At 43.7% G+C, this 21801-nt stretch overlaps 1 protein-coding gene across 2 annotated transcripts; it reads left to right on the forward strand.

Annotated features, from left to right (window-relative positions):
• The first annotated feature begins 162 nt into the window (after positions 1-162).
• Positions 163-21792, forward strand: TLR5 (toll like receptor 5). Of its 2 annotated transcripts, none has more exons than XM_081857787.1 (2): positions 163-1013; positions 14699-21792. In XM_081857787.1, exons 1-2 carry the CDS (start codon positions 936-938, stop codon positions 17327-17329), a joined length of 2709 nt encoding a protein of 902 aa, XP_081713913.1. In that variant the 5' UTR covers positions 163-935; the 3' UTR covers positions 17330-21792. The 2 variants fall into 2 exon arrangements, with proteins under 2 accessions (XP_081713913.1, XP_081713914.1); XM_081857788.1 differs by lacking the exon at positions 163-1013 and adding an exon at positions 8150-8292.
• Positions 21793-21801: the final 9 nt, after the last annotated feature.

Consider the following 21801-nt stretch of genomic DNA (forward strand, 5'->3'; position numbering starts at 1 on the left):
CTGCAGGAGCCCCAATAGCACCTGAATTTCGCCCTTTGGAATTTGTTGTTCCCTGACTGCCTGGAGAAGCGCACGATTTCCTGTCAGGGCTGAGGATCCTCGCTGCAGTGTGGATATACAGAGAAAGCGTGGGCCGCTCACCCGGTCCGCCGCCTTCCTGAAAAGTTGGGGCAGTTCTTTTGTGGCCGTGTTAAGCCTTCCTGCCTTGTGCAAACCCACCAGGGTGGGGAGGGGGGCTTTCTTTTCCTGCGACGCCAACTGTAAGCTCTCAGGGAGGATGGGCCGGAAAGCGGCCGCGCAGTCGACGCGGCTCCCGGACAGGAAAAGAGCGTCTTCTCTGCTAAAAAAAAACAGAGTCCCCTACAGGCTCGAAAAACAGGCGCCTTTCCTATTTCTACACTTCCAGTTTGCTGAGCGGCGGAAGGATTAACGAGGGAAGATTCAAGGAAGAGGGCGGCGCCTCTGCCCTGCATTGGCCCTGTGACGAAAGAGGGGGCTGAATGCAGCAAGCGCACGTAGCTAGTCCTCAGGAGGGTCGAGGAGGAGCGACCATGCCTGGAGAGTTAGGCGCACAGGCACCGTTTGGTCGCTTCTCTGAGGGGGCGCGCGGCTTTTGCCACCCTCTTGGGCGGAACTAGTTGGCCACGGGACAGTGGGGGGTGGGTGGGAGGAAGCCCTACATTGTTCGTTAGGGAGGAGGGGTCTCTGCCTAGGCAGCTTCTGCCCCTCCCCTTGCTCAGTGGTCGCGTCGGGTGCCTGCTTTGCATCCAGGTGCGTCCAGGTAGGGCAGCGCGAGACACCTGTTCCGCCGGACTCCTCGCTGGTCCTCGAAAGGGGGGCGGGTGGCAGTGGGTGGGCGAGGCGTAAGCTAGGAAACGTCCGGCTTGGAGGGACGCCTTCTCCCCGCCTCTGCCACAGAGTCTCGGCTTGCGGCCATGGTCACCTCCTCTTCACTTTTCTCCCTTCTGTCATGGGACGCAGAGCCCGGGAAGGAATATAGGAAGCAACCCAAGGTAAGCTGCTATTCCCTCCTCCTTGAGAGACAGCCTTAGTCTCGGGAGGGCCAAATGAGCTAGTGCCTCTGAACATGTTTAAAGTGTACAGTGGTACCTCAGGTTACAGACGCTTCAGGTTACAGACTCCGCTGACCCAGAAATAGTACCTCAGGTTATGAACTTTGCTTCGGGATGAGAACAGAAATCACGGGGCGACGGGAGGCCCCATTAGCTAAAGTGGTAACTCAGGTTAAGAACAGTTTCAGGTTAAGAACGGACCACCGGAACAAATTAAGTTCTTAACCAGAGGTACCACTGTATTTCCATGTGAAGTTTCATCACCAAAAGTGCTTCAGAGCACATGGTGGGAGAGCGAAAGAGCTTAACTCTGAGAGGAATGCATGAAGTGAAATGAAGAAAGCACCCCTGAATTGGAGCTGATCCCCTCCCCCCATCTGTCTGTGCTGGGCTACGTATCTGGGATGGGAGCAAGATGCTGCATATTTCCTTAGCACTTAAGCCATACCTCACCTTTTGGTGCCCCTAGTTTAGGGAAGGAACATGGAGGTGTTGGGGGCGTAGTAAAATGCTGTTTAAGAACAGCCTGCTGTTTTAAGCAAGATTTGGTAACCGTACTGTGAAGGGAAATGGCCGCAATGATTTAAGTAGAACACTTCTGCCTTAGATTGCAAAATTGGTTGCCCATTGGTAAATATAAACTTAAGGATTTCGTAACACTCGAATCTTCCAGCTTTCAGCTTCATTGGATGGCCACGAGTTCTAGCGTTATACGAGAGAGAGTTTTACTATCCCCCTTCTCCATGCCATGCATAATTTGGAAAGCTCTATGAAGTCACCTCTTACTTTTTTTCTTAACCTTTTATCTGATCTTTTCTAAAAAGCCCCAAACGCTGCAACCTTTCCTCACAGGGGAATTTACTTCATCTTCTTGATCATTTGGGTTGCCCTTTTCTGAACCTTTTCTAACTCTACAATATCCTTTTTGAGGTGAGGGGGAAAGAAATGCACACACTACACAGTATTCCAAATGTGGTTGCACTATAGGTTTGTATAGCGGCATTATGATAGCAACAGTTTTATTTTTCAGTTCCCTTCCTACTGATTCGTAGCATGGAATTTGTCGTTTGCTCATCAGCCATGTTAGCTTCTTCATCAAGCTCTCTACTACAACCCCAATATCTTGTTCCTGGTCACTTGTTTACATTGAATTGAACCTGTGATTTTACCATCCATTCACTCAATTGGGAGAGGTCCTTTTGGAGCTCTCCACAATCTCTTTTAGTTTTAACAACCCTGAGCAATTTAGTATCATCAGCAAATTTGGCCACCTCACTGCTGACCCCTAACTTGTTTATCAGTAAGTTAAAAAGCACAGGTCCCAATACTGATTCTTGGTTGATTCCACTTTCTACGTCTCTTCATTCAGAGAACTGTCCATTTATTCCTACTTTGTTTTTCCTGCTGCTTAACCAATTCCTGATCCACAAGAGGACTTGCCTCGTGTTCCATGACTGTTGGAACAGTGTCTTCAGAGTTGTTATTTTTATATCAAATTTTGCTCCATCTTAATCAATACTATACATATCGACCAACCTGGGTTGCTGGATGGACTTCAGGCCAAACACCACTAGTTGTTTAAGTTACTGGTGATTTATTTTGTTTTTTTTACCTACATCAGCTGCAAAAGGTGTGGACAGCTGCTGAAGTAGAGAGGTTTCTTAACAGACTTCCCTTTAAAATCAACTGTCACTACCCCAAGCTGCTCTTTTTCCCCATTGAGTCAATCACCCTCTTCTACTACCCTCCTTAGAAAAACCCCACCCCACCCTCCCACTATATAAAAGGGTCTGATGACTTCTGTTTCAGTGTATCTGAAGAAGTGTGCATGCACATGAAAGCTTATACCAAGAACAAATTTAGTTGGTCTCTAAGGTGCTACTGGACAATTTTATTTTTTTATATATTTTGACTGCGTCAGACCAACCTGAATCTTTCCCCATAAGGAAAGTGATGCAAAGACCTGTTATCTTTTTTCTGCATGAGGGAAAAGGCGGGGAGGGTGGTGGTGTTTAGTGAGAGAAAATGTCAGATGCAAGAAGCTGCTCCCCGCTCACCTGATGCCAGTTTCCCACTGAAGCAGATCGCAGACCCTGCAGCTGTTTGGGACAAAAAGAGAAAGAAAGAAAGAAAGAAAGAAAGAAAGAGAAAGAAAGAAAGAAAGAAAGAAAGAAAGAAAGAAAGAGAAAGAAAGAAAGAAAGAAAGAAAGAAAGAAAGAAAGAAAGAAAGAAAGGCGTGTTAGAGTAAGCAAGGCACAAGGCAGAGTCTGGTCTTTTTGGTGGTTGTCTGTTGCATTTGTTTATATAATGTTATTGGTAGAGGCTATTACACTGGTCGACAATAATTCATGTGCATGTAAATATTGGAAACCGTTTAATCTATTCTTGTGTTTACTTTAAGCTGTTTGTTTTTTCATAGTTCTGTAGGTCTTATCATTTTGTAATTATTTGTCTAGTTTTACTTTTTCATCTTTTTTTCCATTGCGTGCAATATCTGTGCCCACACAGGGGAGGGTGGTCATATTGGCTTTCAAGACTGAGAAACCTATGTCTCTCCATATGTCATTGGAGCCTAATTCCCACCATCCCTGGCCCTTGGTCATGCTGGCTGGGTTTGATGAGACAACATCTGGAGTCCAACAACAACTGGAAGGCCACAGGTTCCCTACCTCTGCTATATGGAAGTTTCTGATCAAAACATGAAAGGGAAGCAAATCTTATCTTGCTGGCTCATCACAGTAAACTGAGAATTGCAGAAGTTAAACTTGCTGGATTGTTCTTTCCTGCTGGCTTCTAAGAGAAGGATCATTTATGCAGCCTTTGGGAGTGTGGAAGAATGCATACGAATGGCTAGGGAACTGAATGTTCTTCTGTAGATGCAGCTTGATACTGAAAGGTCATATTTCAAACCTTTTTGGAGATTGGGAGCAGGGTGTTAATATATGCAACCCCAGCATCTCTACTGTAGACTCTGACATCCAGTAGATTTTGTTTAAACCCATTATTCAAGCTTTTGACCAGTGGTTCTTCATGTCCCCTAAAATAGGAAAATATTAGCCTTCTCTTCTCTTATGCTGAGGACCTAGGTTACTAGCACAAGTTCAAGAGGTTAAGCAGGGTTCAGACTCCTGAGCCACCTTCTCTTATGGACAGGCACCTGAGAGGCACTTGACAGAGGTGGGTGAGGCCAGAGTCAAATGTGGATGGGGACATGAAAACACTACCTTTGTACAGTGTACTAGTTTCTATTTTTTTTAAAAAAAGATTTTTATTAAAATTTTAAAGGTTACATAAGTAATAAAAAAGATAACAGAAAAACACCCAGTTAAACAAAAAAAAAAAGACAATACATAAAAACAAGTCACATCAAAGAAAAAAGATAAAAAATGGAAAACAGACCCCCCCCCCCAAAAGAACAAATCAAACCTTTACATGACTTTCCTTCTTTAACTTATTTCCTTGACCTCCTCACACCTCCCCTCTTTGTATTCTGGTTCAGTTAGATATTTCAGCAAATCCTTCATCTTTGTTTTTATCTTAATAATTTATCTTAATATACTGTAATTTAACATTCTCTTCTTTCACCAATTAATCATCCATTTTTACTTTATTTAATCTTGTTTCTCATTGAAACTAATATATTGAACTTAATCTCTTAAGACATTTCCCCTAGGGTCATAAAAATTTCATTCCACGATTTTTCCATTTCTCATTACTTTTTTTTTTTAAAAAAATCTCCTTATATACACTTTAAATTCCCAATTTCTTTCCTCCTTCTCCCCTCCCCAGTCCCGGCCCCTGCCGTCAGTTCCATCAACCTCCCAGCGTACATCAACCTGGAGATCTGATATCCGAGGCTCTTAACTCTTCTTCATTTCCCTTCTGCCGATCTTCTTGATAATCTTTGGTGCTAAAAAGCAGATCTTGGGGGAGCTCCAACCCAGCGATGCTTATATTCCTTCTTGACAAGTCTGCCAGGTTTCCATAATTAAAGCTAGGGCCCATGAAGTATTCCAAACCTTGTTTCACAATTCTTCCAAGTCCAAAGGCCCCCGAAGCTCCAATCTCCTCCTGGCTCAAATTCATATTCCAAAAGTCATTTGATCCCTGCATAAAGGGATCTCTCCACTTTTCCTTTTCCAGATCAGGCCAGGCACCCATCTTCAAAAACTGGCTTCTCCTAATTACAGTCATATAAGGCCTCAAGCTGTAATCCTCCATTTGCCTCTTTAGGGTTAAGGCTCCCCCATATTTTGCTTTATATTCAACAACAGCAACTTTCCCCTTCTCTAATTCATCAATACTAGTTTCTACACACTCCTCTCTGTCCGCCATCCAAACTAGGCATGATCAGAGTTCAAGGACACATTCCATCCAGACAAAATTAATGATCAGCAGTAATGCTTTATCAGCCCCACCAGCTTTTTGATGTTACGAATGATTTTCAAATGCATGCAATTCATGTATGTATCTTTTAGCTAGATTAGGGTGGGTACTACTGCTTTCTTTTTCTAAATCCCAGTGTGCACACATGGCTTTAGAAAGCTCAGGAGAGATGAGTAGTGTCAAAGTAATGAGTACCATTATAGGATTGTCTACAGACATCTCTGTTCCTTTCACTGCCCTGTACTACAGTAAGTTATAGGATATTTCCATCACAGATGGTAAGATTCACTCAGGGTGAAATTTAACTTTGTGCTATGGTGAATGTCTCATCCTTGCAGCTTTCCAGGTGGAATGACCGTCTCTCCTCTGCATGCTGTTCTGGGGGTTCACCTAACTCAATTGAATCCTATTTTAGGGTGCACCAGGTGTGTGCTGGGGAGGAGTGTGGAAAAGCCCTATAGCAGAAGTCTTTTCCTATGCTGACAGGAGTCCTTATGTGAATCCTTCCCTTGATCTCATGTTTCCTTGGTTTGTGTCCTAAAGTTATACCTTAGCTTACCTTGTATTGATGTGCTTTGCCAATGAATTTAGCTTAAGGGGAACACTTGGACAAGGAGCAGCTGTTGTTCCATTCTGCTTCCATTACAGAGGAAACTGTAATTGAGTAATGTACAGAACGAACTTACTAACCAGAATTTCAACAAGTTACAATAATACAGGTAACACCTTTGCAGCTGATGAAAAAGAAAGACAGTAACTTGTTTCTTTTGGGTGTTCCATATTACATCCTTAAGACAACTTCCTAGTATTGTTCAACATGTTTATTAAAGGGGAAGTGTTCAGATGGGTTTGTCAGTGAGAACAAGGAACAATACAAATTCAGTGTCTGAATAAACCATTCCAGATAGGTATCAGTGTCAGGCAATTTTTATTGCATTATCAATCGGTCAGAATTTTCTCATGCTTTCAAATCACTTCTGTGTTTGCTAGTCAAGGGAAGAGAAAGGATTTTGGTGAAGCCTTGGAATTTTACTCAGCCACATCCCTAGCACTTGGAAGTTCATTGCTGACTCATTTTCAAGCATATTTTCTCAACCTTAATGACTGCAATGTTGCTCCTTTAAAATAGAACAATTTTATTACTATTTGTAACATTTCCCCCCAGCCCTTCTTATTTTCATACACCACTTAGGGTGGTTTGCAACAATTTGAATGTTTTTCACTTGAAAACTAGTGTTTTACTCATATGAAAAAATAACTGGATATTTTGTATCACATCTTCTTGTTTGGTTGACCACAATTACTGTAATTGGGTGACAGCCCCTAAGTATAAAATACATGTAATCTGGAATAGCTAGACTACCATGAGTGTTCATTGTTGTGTGAGTGTTTTTAATCTCGCCAGCTATTACCTTTCGTGCCGCTAATCCTGGATCATCTTCCTTGCATAATATAAATATTTTCTTTTGCAAAGCTAGACAAAAACCTGCTGTATTCTTAGCTCTTGAAGGTATAGCAACTATCTGATTTCTTTAAACTGTTTAATTTAAGGCTTGGAGCTCAAATCACACCTGCACACAGAGACGGGGCATGTTTGGACTTTAAGTATTTAAAGCCCCAAATATGGGATGTTATCCAATGCAAGAGATGTGCACTAGCAGAACAGAACTTTTTCCTCCTCTCTTCTCCCTTGCAGCCCCCCATGTTCTGGTGAACTCTCAAAATCAGTTCCAGAGCCGTACACTACTTGTATGTACTGGGGGGGGGAGTAAAACTGTGGTGTGCTGGATGCATTCTGACCCTATGTCCTTCAAACCAAATTTATTAATCAAGTGTAGAAACTGAAGTTTCCCTTACAATGTATTGCATTTCCCTTTAATGCAATTTTGACATGCCTTTACTAATAGTGCAGGATCCAGTCCTTTCCAATTCAAACCACCCTCACTCCCAAATCAAATCATCAGCTTGAAGTTTGCTAAATCTCTGGAATATTTTAGATAGGAAACCCATTTGACTCATATTATGTGCATAAAGTGTCCCTATTGATAGATCCCCTTTAAACATGACACATTCCTGTTAAAAAAAGAAAACTGTTCTCTGAGTCACACTGGATTTTATTTTTTTTAATCTCAGAAGGATGATAAGGTGCCTTTAATACAGGCATAGGCAAACTCCGGCCCTCCAGATGTTTGGGACTGCAATTCTCATCATCCCTAGCTAACAGGACCAGTGGTCAGGGTTGATGGGAATTGTAGTCCCAAACATCTGGAGGGCTGGAGTTTGCCTATGCCTGCTTTAATAATTTCCTCTTTAGTGGGGAATGAGAACGTAGGGCCTGGCTGGACCTTGACTGTTGCAATGTGAGCTGTGTATTCTTGCCAATATTTGTGGGAGCAGGGCAAATGGTCCTCCTGTTTGCTAGGGGCAGATACAATCCACTGGCTGAAAGGTCACCTATTAACTGGGGGAACCTTAGCCCCACCCAAAGCAGTAGTAGCCGATTCCCTGTATGGAAACAGGAGCAGCAGTGGATCAACATCGGGGTGAGTAATCTTTTTTGGTTTAAGTACTGCATTCCTCTTCTGGGCAACTTTTCCATAGGCCACAAATCAGTAGTGGGCAGGGCCACAGGCAAAAGCGAGCAAAAAAATACACCTCTCTTCTCCAGTCAGGCAAAATTGTGAAGCAGAGCTGCTGAGGGTTGCAACTGGGGGAGGTAGTGTGGCTGGAGAGAGTCTGAAGGGCCAGATTGAGAGGCACAGAGGGCCACATTCATGTCACAAGCCTGGGATTCCCCACTTTGAACTACAGCATAGGATTGTTGTACAGATGGGTAAGATTAGTAGGGGTTGATATTTACCACACTCCTTAAGCCTTTAGATCAGGCTGGACTATATTTCTGGACAATTAAAAGGTTGCTCTCAGTGGATCTTTGAGATCAGGTTTCTGACTTCTACACTGGCTATTTCTCTTCAGCAAAAGTGCGCACTAATTTACTTGTTCTCTGTTTGAGATTCATTTATAAACACCTGAATCAAACAACTGCTAAGTGGCGTAGAAAGAGAGAGAGAGGGAGGGAGAAAAATCAGTTACATAGACCAGCAACCTTTAAAAACAAGTATATGTAGCTAAATTATGTGCCTGGAAAAGTTTCAGCATCTAAAACAGGCATCTAAAACAGGATTGCAAGGGTGCTTGCCTAAGGTTAAAGTTATCACCATAAAACACGCTGTGATATAGCTAAACGGAACCTTTCCACTACTTAAGAATATGAGCTATATAACTGTATAAATTCTTAAATACTGTATGACAGCTTTACTGTTTCAGAAAATAGTACAAGTTACATAGCTCATTTAATTGCTCAATTTGCTCATGATTTGTATGAAGCTATATTAGGAAGGATGGGGACTAAATGTTAATCAGATACAATAACACAAACTGGTGTGTTTGAATATGGCATTTAATTTCTCTACCTCTCCCTCCACCCCTTTTTCTGTCTCTGCATTTGCAAGTCACTGAGCAAGATCACGGGCATATCCAGAACCCAGACCAATTTTAGTAACAAGATCAAGTAGTTATTAGGCAGAATGGTTTTAAATTGTTGTTAATTTTTCTTGCTGGTAATTTTTTTGTATTTTCTTTTTGGTAAACCACTTTGAATCTTACGGAGTGGGGAAAAATAAATTCCCTTCCCCACCCCATGTTTATTTTCTTTTTGGAGTGGAAACAGTCTAACTCAGTCCGAGGCACCAAGAATATATATAATGTTAAGTCTCATTACATCTTTGATATCGGAAAGGATGGCATCAATATATTGGTTTCGTTATAATATTGTCTTTTGGTTGCAAACAGTATTCTGTATTTGCTATAGTTTGTGGTGAGACTGTTTTAAGAATCAGGGACAAGTAATTACTAGTCTGAACCACCCTGAGACCTCTGGGTATAGGGTGGTATATAAATTCTAATAATAATAATAATAATAATAATAATAATAATAATAATAATAATGTTTTTGTTTTTTTAACTGAAAAGCATGCTGGAAGGCAAAGATTTTGGAAGAGAGTAATGACAGTGGGTTAAGGAGAAGGAGAGGAGGAATGCTTAACCCTTTCCCTACTAGCTGCTTTTCTGCTCAAAATTCCCTGCAGCTTCTTTTCCAGATGCACATTTACAAATGTAATACAGACAACTTCCTATTTACGCAGCAATTACATTCCGAGGCACAGGCTGCATTAGCAGGATGTGCGTAAGCCCGCCGCACCTCGTTCTGCCCCTGCCCCGTCCCCTTGCGGTGCTGAAAACATCATACACATATCGATCATGCACAAATAGGGAGGCGCCTCTACACATCTCAGATCTGCAGGGGAACCAGCTGGGTAGGGAACTATTTTTAGCAGAGGAGCTGTCAGGATAAGTCTTGGTGGGTGCACATGCACACATCCCCACACTATGCTGCCACTCCTTTAAGCCATGGAAGATAGAGTTGGTGAAAGGGAAGGAACTGGGCAGACACCCAGTTGCACATGCTTCCCAGCTCTCCGGTGGGGGCAGGGAGGGGGTAAAGCTGAAGTCACTGTTGGCTTAGAACAGCTTGATTCTGGTTGTGTGTTGTGCAAGCAGTGCAGGTCAGTTTTTACAAGCTCAGCAGTATGTCCAAGTTCCTCTTTGTGTGCATCTGTGGTTTGTTCAGTGTCGCTAATTTATGGCACTGTAGAAATGCTTTCGACCACATCTAGCTCTTCAGCTTGATGCTTTTGAGCCAAGGTGATAATCCCACCACCACCACCAATGTTGTTGGACCATCAGGGATGATGGGAATTGTAATCCATCAACATCTGGAGGGCACTGTTGGCTCTCTTTGTTCTTTGAGGCTGTACTCCCATTAATAATATTTTCACTGGGGGACAAGGAATCTTGTATTTCAAGTCTGGTATGGAAGCCTTGCCAAGAACAGCATGTACATTAAGGATGTACATCAAAGGTGAGTGAGTGTTGATGGGCAGCCTCATTTCACACAGAGACTGCTGAATCTGTAGGTGGAGGCCTCCTACTTGCACAAGAAGAAGCCATGTGGGTGAGACCCCCATATATATTTGTAACTTGTATATTTGTAAATAAACACAAATATTGCAAAGCACCAATGACCTCCATCCAAAGAAAACCAAACACAGGTAGTGCTATCATTGGGCTATGCATAATATTAGCTAACAACCAGCATCTTGAATTGTAATTGGATGCACACTGGCAGCCAATGCAGATTTGACGCGACAATATAATATATTTGTCACAGCCTTCCCCACTGTGTTTGCTACTGCATTCTGCACTGGCTGAGGCTTCTGAACAGTCCTTGTGAGCAGCCCCGTGTTCAGTGTGTTGCAGTAGTCTGTCTTCCTTATTAACTAATACAGTGGTGCCTCGCAAGACGAAATTAATCCGTTCCGCGATTCTCTTCGTCTAGCGGTTTTTTCGTCTTGCGAAGCAAGCCCATTGACAGCTTAGCGGATTAGCGCTATTAGCGGTCTAGCGGCTTTTAGCGATCAGCTGAGAGGCGGCTTATCAGCGGAACAGCTGATAAGCGGATTAGCGCTTTGGGAAAGGGCGGAAAAAAGCGAAAAAAAACGCAGGAACTCGCAAGATTTTTTCATCTTGCGAAGCAACCCCATAGAGAAATTCGTTTAGTGAAGCGCCTCCAAAAACGGAAAACCCTTTCGTCTAGCGGGTTTTTCGTCTTGCGAGGCGTTCGTCTTGCGGGGCACCACTGTAGTTCCTGAGTCACCATCATCTTCCAGTCAGGGTGGAAGAATAACAGCCTTTACTGAGTTCATGTGTTCAACCTCCATTAACCCATCTGATATGCATCCAGAAATTGCAGTTGTCAGCGAATCACCTTGTCCGTAGTTTCTTTTTAAAATGAGCTTGGGGCAGTAAACTCTTGGTTTTTTTTAATATGATGAGGTTGACAATTTATGCTTTTAAGGCTGTTGGGATATCCTCCTTTTACTTTGCAGCTGATAAGGAGGAAATGTGGCCTTTCAGGTGCCACCTGGGTTACATTTTCCATCATCACTGCATTGGCATGTTGACTGGGGATGAATGGAATTTGCGCATTGGAGAAATGGAAGTCCCTGTAAAAAAAAAAAAAAAGGAGAGGGAAGTTCTGCTGTCAAGTTTTTAATAGCCAAAATGGACAATGAAGTGACTGGTGTGCAATTGGTTTGCCCACACATTCCCCAAAACCCTTCTCTGTGCTGCTGGTGGCTTTAGATTAAACCTGATCTGGGGTTAGAGCCATTCCAAATATGTCATCCAGATTAGCAGTAAAAAAGGCAGGTTGCTCTTTATTTTGTCACAAATATAAACTCTTAAGTGATATCTGTACTGCTTCTAAAGACTGCAAACATTTCTAGTAATTAAACTACAACAACAACACAAGCATTTGCCCAGCAGAAAACCTTTTGCAAAAAGCAGTCTGTGCAAGATGCTGGCAGCCCATTCTGTGAATGCAGCAGTTCAGTTAATTCTGTATCAATAATTCATGGCACTGGCCTATTTGTTAATTACTGGCCCATGGCCCAGTTCTCCTCCCTGCTCCCCCTAAAAGCATACATTTGTGGGATGGCTTGCAGGGATTTCGGTTCCACAGCAGTTTATGCTTATTAACTTTGAACACAATAAAGCTGAAGGGGACAAAAAAATTATTTCAGCTATAATCTCAGTAAACTCTTAAAAAACAAAACTGGCTCTTCCTGTGCTGGCAAACGACAGTGTTCTGCACAAACTATAACATGCCCATTTACATGTTATGAGGAGCCTCTTTCTGTAGGTTCATCTCATGATAATGGCTTTAATGTTTAAAGCAGAGGTTGTTGCCGTGGTGTCCTCCTGATGTTGTGAAGGACAACCCCCATCACCCACCCATGCTCAGATCCTGCTTTGGGCATAGGCATCTGATTGGCTATTGTGAGAACATAGCGCTGGACTACAGGAACCAGGATGGCTTCTCTTATGTTCTCACCATTGAGAAGGCTGGTGGGAGTTTGTAGACTGCAACATCTGGAGGGCACTACATTTGCTATCCTTGGTTGAAAGGCCCACATCCATATACACGGGATCAACCACAGTGGTGTTTCTTCCACAATTCACATCCTTGGTGGGAAGCTTGTTTCAGTAGCAGGGTCCTCTTAGCCTTTAAACCACTAGCCCAAAGGGTCATCTTGAGCACTGCTGGAATGCTGAAAGCAGTGTTGCCCAACCTGGTGTCTTCCAGATAGCTTGAGCACAGTTGTTCATGCATTGGTGACCTCATGGTTGGATTATTGCAATGCATTCAGTGTGGGGCTACCCTTGAGGGTTGGTCAGGAGTTTTGCAGTTGGTGCAGAACATGACTAGGTTGCTTGTTGGGACAAACTAACACCAGCATATAAACATCCCGCTTTCATGATTTGCACTGGCTACCAAACTGCTACTGGGACAAGTTCAAGATGTTGGTACCTCGGGTTAAGAACTTAATTTGTTCCGGAGGTCCGTTCTTAACCTGAAACTGTTCTTAACCTGAAGCACCACTTTAGCTAATGGGGCCTCCTGCTGCTGCTGCCGTGCAATTTCTGTTCTCATCCTGAAGCAAAGTTCTTAACCTGAAGCACTATTTCTGGGTTAGCGGAGTCTGTAACCTGAAGCGTATGTAACCTGAAGTGTATGTAACCCGAGGTACCAGTGTACTAACATACAAGGTCCAGGATCTCTGGAGTGCACAAGGTTGGGCAAGGCTGCTTTAAGCACTCCAGAAGTGTTACAAGATCATCTCTCCGCGGCAATTTAAAGTGCTTCCATGATGCTTTAAGGGTATTTGGTGTGAATGTGGCCATAGCTGCCAATGATTCATTTACTCATCCTTCATTTTTTTGATTAATATTCCACTTAATATATATTGGGCTTCTTCTGGCCCAGGCAGTATCACAGGGATAGGAACCATGAAAAGAATAATTTCTCCCAGCAGATTAGGGTAGTACATTGTTAAATCCATCTTTGCACAGTAAAAAGGGCAACCTTAATAGCAAAGGAAAGGAGCCATTGTGTGGTAGCAGTGCTAATTATTTTCAGTCCCGTCTAATTATTCAGCTCTATATTATCTGTTGCTGGATTTATACCCTGCCATAAACATGTAGCTTGTGCAGGTGAGAGGCTTGTGCAAACAACTCATAATAAACTGCAAAGAGATAACAACTATCATAGGTGTAGGAAGCCCAGGATCCCAACCAACCCTTCCTTATCAGGAAGACATTGAGTCCTTCAGCCTCTTTGTTGTGTTCTTCCCCTCAGCCCAGCTACTGTGCAACAAACTACGGTGGTACTCGGGTTAAGAACTTAATTCGTTCTGGAGGTCTGTTCTTAATCTGAAACTGTTCTTAACCTGAGGTACCACTTTAGCTAATGTGGCCTCCCGCTGCCGCCATGCCGCCGCCATGCGCTTTCTGTTCTCATCTTGAAGCAAAGTTCTTAACCCAAGGTACTATTTCTGGGTTAGCGGAATCTGTAACCTGAAGCGTCTGTAACCTGAAGCGTCTGCAATGTGAGGTACCACTGTATTGCTACAACTGAAACTGGTAGAAAGAAGTTACTTGCTACTCATGGTCAAGGAACAGAGTCCTTGCAGGTCCTAAGCTAAAAAATGCATTCCAGCCAGGCAAAAGGGTGGCGTGGCTGGGGGCGGGGCATGTGGGGTGTGTGGGAAACCAGTTGGATAGGCCTGGAGATCTGCATTTGGAACCTGGCCTGAGGTTCCCCATCCCTGATATATTGGACAGGTGGTCTCCAGCTGTTGATGGACCCCCAGCTCCATCATCTCAGACCACTGCCTTTGCTGGCTAGGAGTTGGGAGTCCAACAATATCTTGAAAGCCACTGGTTCCCCCAGCGCCTGAGTTATTGGCTATAGTGACTAAATAGAAGCTCCCATCTTGAGATCTCATCCCTCCGATCATCAACAGCAGAGAGTGCTCTATAAACTTTATACCCTGCTTATTCTGTTTAAATTGCACAGGGGCTTTGATGAGCAAGAACTGTACAAATCCCTTTAAATTAAATAATGAGCTCAGGGGCATGTGGGTGGCCTCTGTTGGAAATAGGCTTTTGAGCTAGAAGAGCCTTTGGTTAGTTCTGGTAAAGCAAACTCTGTGTGCTGTTTAGCCCAGCCTTCTGTAGTCCTGTGTGAATTACAATGCTGTTTTTCTCTCCTCTAGGACAAGAGCACAATGCTTCATGGTCACCTACTATTTCTCATTGGACTGACATTTGCATACAGAGAAATAAATGCAGATCCTCGGTGTGCCGTAACAAGCAGGCTTGTGAACTACGACTGGTGCAACTTCACACAGGTTCCCCCTCTGCCTGAAGGCATTGTTTTACTCTCCCTAAATTTCAATTTCATCCAGCAAGTGAATGCCACTTCCTTCCCACTGCTGGAGACATTGACGGTTCTCTCACTTGGAAGCCAGCTGGTCTTTCCTGTCACAGTAGGAGAAAATGCTTTTAGGAATTTGCCAAATCTTCATCAACTGGATTTAGCTTACAATAAAATGATTGTGCTGGATCCGCAGGCTTTCAGGGGGCTGGGGAAGTTAAGTAACCTTCTGCTATACTATAATGATCTTAACGAATCCATTCTGGAAAAGGATTACTTTAAAGATTTGGTCTCTCTGGAATATCTGGACCTTGCATTCAATAAGATCACTAGGCTTCACCCTCACCCTTCATTGCGCAACATGCAAAAGTTAACACTTCTGAACTTGAAATTAAACCGCATTGAAACCATATGTGAGGGAGATCTCTACAGCTTTCAAGGAAAAGCTTTCACATTGTTGAATCTTAATTCTAATGGTTTGTTTAAAGAAGATTCTCAAGACTGGGCAACTTGTGGCAATCCTTTCAAAAACATTGTCTTTGATACGCTGGATGTTGGTGGCAATGGCTGGGGTATAAGAACAACCCAGCAATTCTGTGCAGCTATTCAGGGAACACCACTTGTGGGTTTGAAGATATCGCCTCACACCATGGGCTTATCATTTGGCTTTAATAACATGCCAGACCCAAACAACAATACATTTGCAGGTCTGGCCCAAAGTGGCCTTCGCCTGCTTAATATTTCACATGGCTGGATCTTTTCTCTTAACCCACGTGTATTTCAATATCTTGATGATCTGGAATTGCTGGATCTCAACTCAAATAACATAAATAAAATTCAAAAAGAAGCATTCTTTGGTCTCTGGAGCCTACAACACCTAAACCTGTCGAACAATCTGCTGGGAGAACTCTTGGATTACACTTTTGAAGGTCTTCTAAATGTGCGTATTATAGCTCTGCAACACAATCATATTGGGGTGATTGATAGGGCTCCATTTAAAGGCTTGCCAAACCTTCACACTGTGGACCTCAGTGACAATGCTCTAAAAGTAATCTTAACACTCCCAAGTCTCAGCTATGCTTTTTTAGGTAGCAACCGGATACAGTCTGGAGACCGCAGCAAAATAGTGGCTATAAATTCAACATATGTTGACATGGGAGGAAACAGGATGGACAATCTGGGAGACCTCTATGAACTTCTCCGATATCCAGATATCCAGTATATTTTGTTAAGAAATAATCGCTTCTCCTACTGCTACAGGTACAACAATATAGCAGAAGACAACCAGTTGCTCTACTTGGATCTTGGAGACAATATGTTGAAGCTTGTGTGGGAGAGAAGTTTGTGCTTGGATGTGTTCAAGGCGTTGTCCAAGCTTCAGGTCCTGCATCTCAATAATAACTACCTTAGTTTCCTTCCAGAGGGCATCTTTGATGGCCTGGTATCACTGGTTAGGCTTAACTTGGCTTCAAACCTCTTAACTTACATTTCTCACAGTGCTTTTCCTGTGAGCCTCAGGAAACTTGACTTATCCTCGAACCAGCTGCTTTATCCAGACCCTCAGCTCTTTGCAACTCTGGACAATCTGGATATCACCTATAACAGATTTTACTGTAATTGCCTCTTAAGTGACCTAATTGTGTGGCTGAACCAAACCAATGTCACCTTAGCTGGGTCACCAGATGAAAGGTTTTGTTTTGGACCCCCTGATCTTGCTGGCAAAAGCCTTCATGAGTTTAATGTTGATGATTGCAATGAAGACAAGATATTGGAGCCTCTGCAGTTGTCGCTCTTCATTTTTACCACCGTTGCTGTGACAATGTTCCTAACGGTGGTGATTGTTTTTGCTCGCTTTAGAGGGACCTGCTTCATTTGGTATAAGACCGTGGTAAGAGTATTCTTGAAGGAGCAACAGCCAGCGTTGGAGGAAGAGACCTATAGATACGATGCCTACATGTGCTACAGCAGCAAGGATTTTGAGTGGGTCCAGAACTCCTTGATAAGGCACCTAGACCTCCAGTATTCTGATAAAAACAAATTTGCTCTCTGCTTTGAAGAGCGAGATTTTTTGCCAGGAGAGGATCACATCACCAACATTCGTGATGCCATTTGGAACTGTAGGAAAACAATTTGCGTAGTGACAAAGCAGTTTCTCAAGGATGGCTGGTGCGTCGAAGCTTTTAATTTTGCTCAGAGTCGGTATTTTTGTGACCTGAAAGATGTCCTCATAATGGTGGTGGCTGGATCACTTTCGCAATATCAGCTTATGAAGTATCAACCAGTCAGAGTGTTTTTGCAAAGGGGTCAATACTTGAGGTGGCCTGAAGACCCCCAAGATGTGGAATGGTTTCTAAATGCACTTTCTCACCAAATACTGAAGAAGAAGGAAGTAAAAAAGAAACAGAAGAAGAAGAAACTCAAGAGGAGGAAATCAAAGACATTGGAAATGAAAGTTATTACCGTCTCTTAGTTGGCAATTCTAACTACCAGGCCATTGAAATGGCCGCCAGTCAGAGAAATGTGTCATACTGTTCCTTAAACACATTGAGCCCTAATCTCTCTACATGAGGGAGGCAAATCCTGCACTGAGAAGACTGTGTGAGCACTCTGGAGATCTTCGTGCCATTTCCTCCTTCACTGCCAAGACTTTCCATAGATCAGTATGCTGCATCTGATGAATCTTGCACACACTGGACTGAAATTGAAGGAAGTTTGCATGTTTATCGTAACAATTATGTGAGTTCCAACTATGTAAGCTTTTGTTGGTTGAAGGATTGTTAATCATTGAGTTGCTTAGTTAAGGGGGGTGGGATCCACTACTTTGCCCATAGACCTGAAAACATATTGCCAATTGCAGTACTGCCTTAGAGCACAGTGAAGTTCTCAAACCTCTTTCCTGACTAGCTATTCACATCAGCACAGCCTAATTAGTGTCCAGTCCATTTCTGTTTGTGTATACACCAGTGGGCATTCATGGAACGAGGATGTGTACACCCTAAAGAAAGGTGTTCACACCTTGGCTAGAGACGAATTAGAAATGGCTCAGGGACTCCAATCACTGTGAAGCTGGTTTGGAAAACGACGCATCAAACCATAGTATCTTATAACAAAAGTAGGGGATACATATGCATGTTGGATAACAATAATATGCATTAAAAACCTGGCACTGAAAAGCAGTGTGAGTGCACAGCCTTAAACTGAAACATGAGATAGCTATGTTTTCCATTGTGACCTTTTCATATCTTAACAGAGGTGGTTACTCCTTCTTAAGCCTATCTCCTGTACAATATCAGTATTGAGTCAGTGAAAGATGGTGGCCTCTTTGGGCCTTCATTGCCCATCAAATGCGCAATGCGTGGACACCTCCAGTGGGAAAGTGGCATTGTGGTGGCAAACTCCACTCCTCACCTATGTATTTTCATTACAATGTCCATAGGGGAAACCCCCCCCCCCCGATGCATTGTGGAGTTCATTTTGGATGAACCAGGGGTGGAGCCTACCCTGCCCTGCCCCACATTGATGTTTGTCATTTGTGGGGAAAAGCAACTAAACAACTCTATATTAGAACTATTTTTATATGTCAACTACCTCAAGGTTTGAACTGGTTTAGAAACCAAGTTCAGCACCTCTGTTAGTATATAGTGTACATAATACAGTTTAAAACATAATGGTTACAAACACCTCGGGTTACAAACACTTCAGGTTACAGACTCCGCTAACCTGGAAGTAGTACCTCGGGTTAAGAACTTTGCCCCAGGATGAGAACAGAAATCACGCTGTGGCCACGCAACGGCAGCAGGAGGCCCCATTAGCTAAAGTGGTACCTCAGGTTAAGAACAGTTTCAGGTTAAGAACGGACCTCCGGAACGAATTAAGTTCTTAACCAGAGGTACCACTGTAGTGACCATTACAAATTCCAGTGCCTGCCTGAATGTATTTCAAACAAACTACCTAAGAGCTTGAAGGACTGCACAGCAGGCAGAGGGACCCCTGTGGCCTTCCAGATGTTGTTTGACTGCAGCTCCCATCATCACTGACTATTGGCTGTGCAGGCTGGAGCTGAAGAGAGCTGAAAGTCCAGCAACATCTGTAGGGCCACAGGTTCCTCGCCCCTCATGCATACAGAAAGGGAATATTAAAGCAACGTCCTTAGACCTAAAGACATCAGGTTATTGTACATGTGCCCGAATGAATTTAAATATTTAGGTTTTTGGTTCAAGGCAGAAATCTTGGGACTGTTGCTTAATGTGAAGTTCTGAAATCGTAAGTGCATAACTGAGTTTAATGACTTCCGGAGGTGCTGTGCATCTATAGCTGGTATTAGTTATGCGATTCACAGATGTTCATTACCAGCTTGAAAGGGAATGGAAACTCAGGCTATCAGTCTTCATTTAGTCTCTATGAGAACAAAGGCTTGTTGTGCAGTGGCACCAGTTATTTGGAACACCGTTCCTATTGAAATGAAGCTAGCACCCACGACTCTTGATATTCCATTGCTTGATGGAAACCTTTTTAAGAGACCCAATAACATTCACTGTTGGTAATTTGTTTTGTATTTTATGATCTTGCTTTTTTACGATGGTTTATTGATTTTATGGTACACCTTCCTTATATATGGTTTTAATGAGCTGCTGGCTTATGAATGTTATTGGAAGTAAATAAAATGGAATAAATCAGTCTTGCCCTCCTCATCAAGCCCTCCTCATATGGTCTCCATAGGTAACCTAGCATTTCTCCCAGGGAAATGAGTGAGCTGGCAGATGACCCTCTTCTAGCAGTCCACTGTATTTCTGAGCTGGGCAGCAAGGAAACACAGACCCCACCCCCAGCCTAGAAGTGGAGGCAGCATGGGGCGCTTCATTCCTCCTCTGGCAGCCCACTGCATCCCCATTATACTGGGCATAGAAGAGATCAACTTGCACCCTTCCCTGCACCACAGCAGCACCCTCTGCTGTGTTTCTATGCCAGATGTCCAGGACAGATATGCAGCACCAGACCATGGAACCATCCAGGTCTCAGCCACAGGCCACTTGTTCTCTAAGCTGAGCATGCAGGTCGAGCCTTCACACAGAAGTGCAGTGGGCTGGTGGTGACCAAGGGCCAGAGCGACCTGGCCCTTCATCACCAGTCCTTTCCTGGATTGAGGAGTCAATGCAGCTCCACCCATCGCATCCAGCACGGAAGCCGAGCAACCAGAAGCGAGAGGCAAAGAGGTAAAATAATCTATGCAGTGCTGGAGGTGTAAAGGTTTTATACGTGGTTGGTGGTTGTAAGGAGGATTGGATGTTTGCTTGGAGAAGAACAAGCAATTCGAGAAGCCTTAGGGGAGAAAGGGTTTTCTGTCCGCTAAGCCGGTGTTGTTCAGTGATGCGAACAGATCAGCTGAAACAAAATCTGCTCACTCAGTAACTAAGATAAGCCTAGCAGCCAGGATATTTAATGCAATAAAGGAAGGAAGGAAGGAAGGAAAAAAAGAAGGAAGGAAGGAAGGAAGGAAGGAAGGAAGGAAGGAAGGAAGGAAGGAATTCTATTAGGGCCTCTTCTTTGAGAGAATAAGGTAAATGACCGTGAATAAAATTGCAGCAAGCGCATAAAGCCTAGTGGGAACAATGGATGCAATTCAATTAATAATGATTAAACTTTGTTCCTCTGGAATTATGTGTGTGCAGGATGATGATAAATCTCAAGTACTGAGAATGTTGCACATCTTCTGAAATTTTACCAGAGGTCTTTCCCCTTAAAAACCAGAGGCAAGGAATGGTCAAATTTGGGCTCCCCATTTGGCTCAAAAGGCTGTTTTGGACAAGTCATGCCCCTCTGACAATCAGTTGTAGGGAAAGTGAGGGCAGGGCTTGAAGGAAAGAGGCTTTGCATAGGACTTCCCAAGCATCCAGCAGGCAGCTGATTGTCAGGCATTTGAGAAGCGCTGCAGACAGAGCTGAGCAAGCTCCTTGAGCTATGGTGAAAGAAGGTAAAAGACCCCTGGAGGGTTAAGTCCAGTCAAAGGCGACTCTGGGGTTGCGGTGCTCATCTCGCTTTTAGGCCGAGGGAGCCGGCGTTTGTCCACAGACAGCTTTCCGGGTCATGTGGCCAGCATGACTAAATCGCTTCTGGTACAACGGAACCCTGTGACAGAAGCCAGAGCTCACGGAAACGCCGTTTACCTTCCTGCTGCAGTGGTACCTATTTTTCTACTTGCACTGGCATGCTTTTGTACTGCTAGGTTGGCAGGAGCTAGGACAGAGCAACGGGAGCTCACCCCATTGCGGGGATTTGAACCACTGACCTTCCGTTCTGCAAGCCCAAGAGGCTCAGTGGTTTAGACCACAGTGCCACCCACGTCCCATCTTTGAGCTATACCCCCACCCCCGTAGACCGACTTTGATAGGTGTCAATCACATGACATTATGCCAGATGATTTACAGGTGCGTAGTCCTACCTAGCTGCCCAAACTGGCCCATGGGGGTGTGTGGGGTTAAGATCTGGCTAGAAAGGTTCACCATTGGGTGGTGGGGTGGAGACCTTTCATGGAGTAGGGAGGAAACCAAATGGAGGGAAGTAGGAGGGGGAAACCGCTGGTGTGATGGAAGGCGGAGGGATAGAAAAGTCTCTCCAAGCAAACAGTTTGGCAAGAGTGATGTGTCCCTCTTCAGCAACCCAGTGGATGGTGAGGAAGAGAGAGAACGAGATGGGGAGAGAGAGAAGGGAATGGCAGACAAAGAGAAACGGGGTGGCCATGCGTACCTCTGGCATGTGGCCCTTGACATATCACCTCCTATGGAATGTCCTGTGCTTGTCTTATTTTTTTATGACATCTATTAGTGGGGGGAGGACTCTGCTTGTGTATTCATTTTTATAGTGATATTGACATATTTTGTATTTTTGTATAATTAAATGGATAAAAATAAAAGTTCTGCTGGATGTTTGCTCATATGAAGGCAA

This window comes from Podarcis erhardii, assembly GCF_964252035.2.
Source record: "Podarcis erhardii genome assembly, chromosome: 3".
Classification (NCBI taxonomy): Eukaryota; Metazoa; Chordata; class Lepidosauria; order Squamata; family Lacertidae; genus Podarcis; species Podarcis erhardii.